The 5,941-nt window shown below is 37.9% G+C and overlaps 1 protein-coding gene across 1 annotated transcript; it reads right to left on the minus strand.

Moving 5' to 3' along the window:
- Positions 1-1,098: 1,098 nt before the first annotated feature.
- LOC147853941 (putative pectinesterase 53) lies at positions 1,099-3,021 on the minus strand. Its single transcript, XM_087332588.1, has 4 exons — positions 2,311-3,021; positions 2,020-2,226; positions 1,599-1,834; positions 1,099-1,386 (listed from the first exon to the last, which is right to left on the minus strand). Exons 1-4 carry the CDS (start codon positions 2,959-2,961, stop codon positions 1,236-1,238), a joined length of 1,245 nt encoding a protein of 414 aa, XP_087188714.1. The 5' UTR covers positions 2,962-3,021; the 3' UTR covers positions 1,099-1,235.
- Between the last annotated feature and the right edge of the window lie 2,920 nt (positions 3,022-5,941).

Genomic DNA, 5,941 nt, shown 5'->3' on the forward strand with positions numbered 1-5,941 from the left:
TTGATACCTAACTGAGCGATGGCAATATGGATTTATTTTCCTTTCTTTTAACTCAGATGTGTTTTGAACATGTTTTTGGCTCATCATTATATATCATAGATTAATTTAATTAGTCATTAATGGATGTAAATAGAATTTTATACCATATTCTCTATTTCTATTTAACATCGCATTGATATGGTGATATGATGAAGCGAAAACCAATGATACAAAACATGGTTGAAAATTGAAATGCTAAGATCTAGCCATTAATACCTAAGGTTTAAGGGTTCACAATCCTTTGAAGATTATTGTTGATAAAGACAAAGCTCTATTGGATAAATGCCAACATGGGAGAATGTGGTAAAAATATATATGCAACATTTATTTTCTCCACATAAACACCTACACAATTCCTATAGATACAACTTACAAGTACAAGAAATTGTTTACTATTTGTATGTATGTATGTATGTACGTATATACTCCACACCACGCCCATCTAAGCACCTACACAATTCCTATAGGTACAAATACATAAACTTTTTTAATCTCTCTCATACAATTTTGTATATATTCAACACTACACCCAATTGCACATTACTGTGCTTATAATCTTATACATTATATTCTACATATTCCCATATAAATTCCCCAACAAAGCCATACATTTGGACATACCTACACCATTACAATAAGACATTACCAAATAAACATTCACCCACATACACATATAAAGTCACATGCACATTGATACACGCATACATAGAAATTACAGTCAATACAAAAAATAAAAACAAATGTTAGATGGACAATTGATCAAAGTCAAGCACCCATGCAATGCTAAGGACAAGTGCACATGCAAAAGAAAGAAGATGTGGTGCATGTTAGGCGAAAAGAATTTGACATTTCACATGCACGTGTAGATCTATGCAACAATATGATGTCAATATAGGTTAATTCCCTCTGTAGAATTGATTTTAAGCCTGTAGCTTTGAAACCATGAAAGAAAGAGTATATTAATTTTCATAAAGAAGTACAACAATGTGGGGAATTGAATACATCACCCCAAACCATTTGATGATGATTAAGTATGACATCATCGTTTAGGGACGTATATTCAGTAATATCAATGAGTATATCTTTATTGATGTGTAATAATGGAATGGCTAAGCAATAGATTTTGTGATTTCCATTGCAAATATGTGTTGCCATTTAGATTTTTTTGAGTTGGATAGAAAACTTCTCTAATGTTCTCATTGCTTAGGGAGCCATTTACTGCCATCAATGAAGGCAATACTGAGGAAGGGCTTGGCTTGTTTATCATTAAGACTACGAGACCATGAAACACGACCTTTACGATTGGCTCCAGGGCCAGAGCATTTATACTCACCATAGAATACTTTCCTGTGCTCGAAAATGAAATTAAAAATGAGAGGGAATGAGATTATATTTATAGAGAAACAATTAATAACCACATGTAATGAAGCATAGAAACTATCCAATATGTATATCTAACATTACAAGCATGCATATTCCACATAGTAGACATAAATAACTTTAGAAACATTGGTAATGTGTGTAGAGAGAAGGGGAGATTAGAGATTTTTAAAACTCACCTTTGGTTGGCAGGCACGCCGAAGTCATTCCAACCTTCAGGCCTAATGATACTTGAAAGATATGTGTATGAAAAGACAACCCTTGAGTAAGCACCCCATGCTCTACCCAAGTAAATGTAACCCGAACCACTAACGACGCAAGAGACAAAAGAGTAACCAGTTTGAGAAGTGGCAGATTGTCGTTTTTGTGCTGAGATGGAGCCATATGGAGAGGCGATGGAGTGTAGGTGGCATTTCTGAATTAACAAATACATTATTTATTAGAACATAAAATTGGGATTCTTCATAAAATTTTGTTAGTGATTGGGATAACATGAATTAGTGAATAGAAATATTCTTATTTAAAATAATTTAAAAATCTAGAATTCAAAACAAAAGGTCATAAATTGTGGATTACTAATGAAGGTCATATAATACATACGACAAAGAGTGTGCGGCCATCGCCGAAGATGAAGTCAATGGAGCCCTCAATGTAGCAATTATAGTAGTAATGGCGACCTTCCTTGTCATAGAGGGTGTCTTGGGCACCATAGAAATTGCAACGATAGAAGGCACCTTTGTCTCCTTGAATTCGAAGCGCCACAGCCTGGCGACCAACTGCTCCTGAAGGTGGGGGGGGAGCTGTGTTCTATGAAATACACATTATGCATATAAGTGATTATTTAATGAATGGAAATACAAGGTTAATTTAATGATATATGTATTTGTTTACTTTAAATGAAATGTCAAGGGCGATGAAGTTGTCAGCTTCAACAGCAACGGAAGCACTACCATAGGTGCTTAGGGGCTTTCCATCCTTTCCTAGAGTAGAGGCAGTGTCACCCCATTGGATGGTGGTTAGAGAGGCACTTTCCCCTTTAAGAGTAATGTATTGCTTGCCTGAGGGTATGCGCACCTTTTCAGTGTACACCCCCTTCTTGACGTAAATAATGACTCGCTTCGTGTTTTTTGTCGGCACACGGTTGACGGCAGCTTGCACAGTCTTGAAGTGACCAGAGCCATCTTTTGCCACCACAATAATTGTTGGGGATGTTGTAGTGCCACTTGAAGCTAGCTTACGTTTCTTGAAGAGGTTTTGCACCTTCTTTGTGGCGTCGTTGATGGTCTTGCTAAAGACTCGATCATCAAATTCATATGGACGACGTGGCATATGGTCCTCATTAAAAGTGTCCTCTGTGGGGTCTGGAAGTACATGACAATCCACAAAATCTAACCAACTATCTAAAGTGTTGTTGGCTTGCCCACAAGTGTTATTAACTATGCTTGCTGTTGTTGGGTTAGTATAATGTATTGTCGATGCCACAAACACACTTGGTAGCACCACTAATACTAGATTGATGAATGCACGCCTCTGCAAGTCCATGATTTGCTAGTTGTGTTTCTAAAAGCTCTCCAAATGATCTCTCCTTGTCTCTCTATCTATCAATTTAATTATGTTAGGGATCAATTGTGCTAGTTAAATAGAACATAATCGTTGGTGATCATGCTTGCCCACTTTCTTCACATTATCAATTAGTATGCTACAAAAAGTCATTTAACATTTATAAAGTCTAGCACTACGTCTCCATTTCTTGTATCACATGAAAATCTAGGTTTCTTTGTCATATTATGCAACCACTAATTTGGCAAAGAGTTTATAAAATATTCTCATACTATGTTTTGACCGTAAATATAATGTTTTACATCACATTTTCATAAATTATAACTATCTTTATATTAAATAAATTATTCTACTATTCAATTGTCATTCACATTAGGGGATACTCATTCTAAATGGATAACTATATAACTTTTAAAGTCCATGGTTTTGAAGAAAAGGCCATAACATTCACAATATGACTCCAAATTCGATGTTCCTAATGTTTGGGGATCCTATCACTCAGATGTTTCTATATTTTAAATAAGATATACTAAAACCCTTTAGCCAACCCCACAACACAAGTATATTAATAATGTGCCATCTATTCAAGGTCCAAAATTTGCCTAATGGAGGTGATAATAGGTTCAGCAAAAGCAAGTTGTTTGTGATGTAGGCCAAAGTCATATGGACCAAATGAAGGTGATTTAAATGTGGCACCAACTCAGTAGATCGATTCATGTTGAAGATTTGAAAGAAGGGAAACATATTTATTAAACATTGTGTAAGAAAAATTTCTAAAACCATAGATAAGATTACTTGCAATATTTTTTTCTTTTTTTCTCCATGATTAACAACATTTTTTTAATGTTTTCTCCTTTTTGACATCATTGGACACTTCGCCTTCTTAGTATCTATTGATATACTTTTTGTACATCCTTTCTTTCCCTCTCTCTCTATCTCTTACTTTTTGTTTGTTTTGTCTCTTTTCTCCTTTTTCTCAAACAACCACAATGTGCACTCTCAATTGCAAATGCTTATAAGTAAAATTCTTAAATATTAAGAATTGTTGAATGAGAAGCTCAACATGTAGCTGGATCGGCAAAAGCCGAAAGGCCGAATCGGCTAAGAGCCAAAAAATGGGCAATAGGGACAGATCGGTTGGAGAAATCGTTAGGACACAACTTTTGGGAATTGGGCTTGCAGGAATATTATAGGCTAATCAATGTCAAAGCTCATGAACGAGCTCAGAGAACTTGTGTCAGTACTCTTTTGTATAAAAAATGCTCTGTGTGCACATTGTATGTATAGAGTCATTTTGTAATAGAAATTTTTGGGTGTTGTTTGCTAACTCTGTCTGCCTGTCTCACTGTGCACTTGCTCTCCACCCCTATTCTCTGTGAATACCTAATTGTCTACTATTATTTAGCCAATGTCACAGACACACCAACCCTAGCCTAGGACAAAGCACAGATGACGAGGCTACAACCAATAAGGTTACGAACGTGGAACACGACGTGATGAGGCCAGAAACTCGGGAAGTTGGGAGCGACAAGATGAGGAACTTAAGATGTTGGGAACAATACAAAACCATAAAGTCAGAGATGTAAATCAAGGAGAGAAGATGGGGCTAAACAAGAATACTAGATTGATGTGTCGATGACTGGCGTTGAATCCCATGAAAAGGGACCAAGGAGGTTACAAGTATTTATACTGTGACTCGAAGTACATACATTAGAATATTCGGGAGAATATTCTAGAACCCTCTAGAACTTTCTAAAAAATCCTAGAACTTAAAATAGATAATCTACTAATAATCTACTAAGATATACAAAACATGACTCTATATTTGGATGTGTTGGTTAGAACACAACACTTGTCTATATACGAGTGGTCAAGAGTTCAAATGTTGTCGTCATGTCTGTGACATTATCCTCCCTTTACGGCCACCTTTTTGAAAGTGTGGTGTCGGGGTGAGCTAAAAGAGAAAACCAAAGTACGTTGAGGCATGAGGGACCATGAGCAGTCCTCACTAGAAATAGGAGCACAAGTGAACGCGGGAAACCATGTGTGGTCCTCACCAGAGACTAGACACCAACGTGAGTGTGAGCAACCATGTTCAGTCCTCACTAGAGACTGGAACACCAACGTGAGCGTGAGCGACCATGTGTGGTCCTCACTGGAGATGGAACACCAACATGAGTGTGAGCGACCATGTATGGTCCTCACTAGAGACTGGAACATTAATGTGACCATGAGCGACCATGTGTGGTCCTCACCAGAGACTAGAACACCAACATGAGTGAACGACCATGTGCGGTCCTCACTGGAGACTGGAACACCAATGAACGTGAGCGACCATGTGCAGTCCTCACCAGAGACACAAACACCAATGGGCGTGAGCGACCATGTGCGGTCCTCACCGGAGACACGAACGCCAACGAGCGTGAGAGACCATGAACGGTCCTTACCGGAGACACAAAAACCAACAGAAATGAGTGACCATGTGTGGTCCTCACCGGGAACAGGAACACCAACGGACGTGAGCGACCATGTGCGGTCCTCACCGGGAACTGGAACACCAACGAACGTGACTGACCATGTAGAGTCCTCACCAGAGAAGCAAACACCAACGGGCGTGAGCGACCCTGTGCGGTCCTCATCGAGAATTGGAAAAACTTGATGTCAATGAAGGCTAGGCAAAGTAGTGTTGATGATGACACCAAGAGGTGTTGAAGATGATGATGTCGAAGAAGAAGCAATGAAGACAATGATGTTGAGGATGTGTCTCTCGAAGCAATGATTGTGACTATGGCAATTATGAAAACAGAGAAATAGTTGAAGATGATAAGAAACAAAGAGATCAAGATGTTGAGGATAAAAAGAAACACAAAGACAGAGATATAGAGGATAATAGAATACACAATGACAGGGACGCAAATGATAAGAACACATAGATACGGATGATGATGATAAGAAACAAATA

Source organism: Azolla caroliniana, unplaced genomic scaffold (genome assembly GCF_043228905.1).
Source record: "Azolla caroliniana isolate FFs.n. ecotype wild unplaced genomic scaffold, voAzoCaro1.0.p SCAF_16, whole genome shotgun sequence".
NCBI classification, from domain to species: domain Eukaryota; kingdom Viridiplantae; phylum Streptophyta; class Polypodiopsida; order Salviniales; family Salviniaceae; genus Azolla; species Azolla caroliniana.

Bases quoted from the DNA above. Each gene is read 5' to 3' on its own strand.
- LOC147853941 (XM_087332588.1), bottom strand. From the start codon at position 2,961: ATGGACTTGCAGAGGCGTGCATTCATCAATCTAGTATTAGTGGTGCTA. The intron at 2,227-2,310 runs GTAAACAAATAC...TGTATTTCATAG, and splicing joins CCCTTGACATTTCATTTAAA to AACACAGCTCCCCCCCCACC. The intron at 1,835-2,019 runs GTATGTATTATA...TTGTTAATTCAG, and splicing joins ATGGCCGCACACTCTTTGTC to AAATGCCACCTACACTCCAT.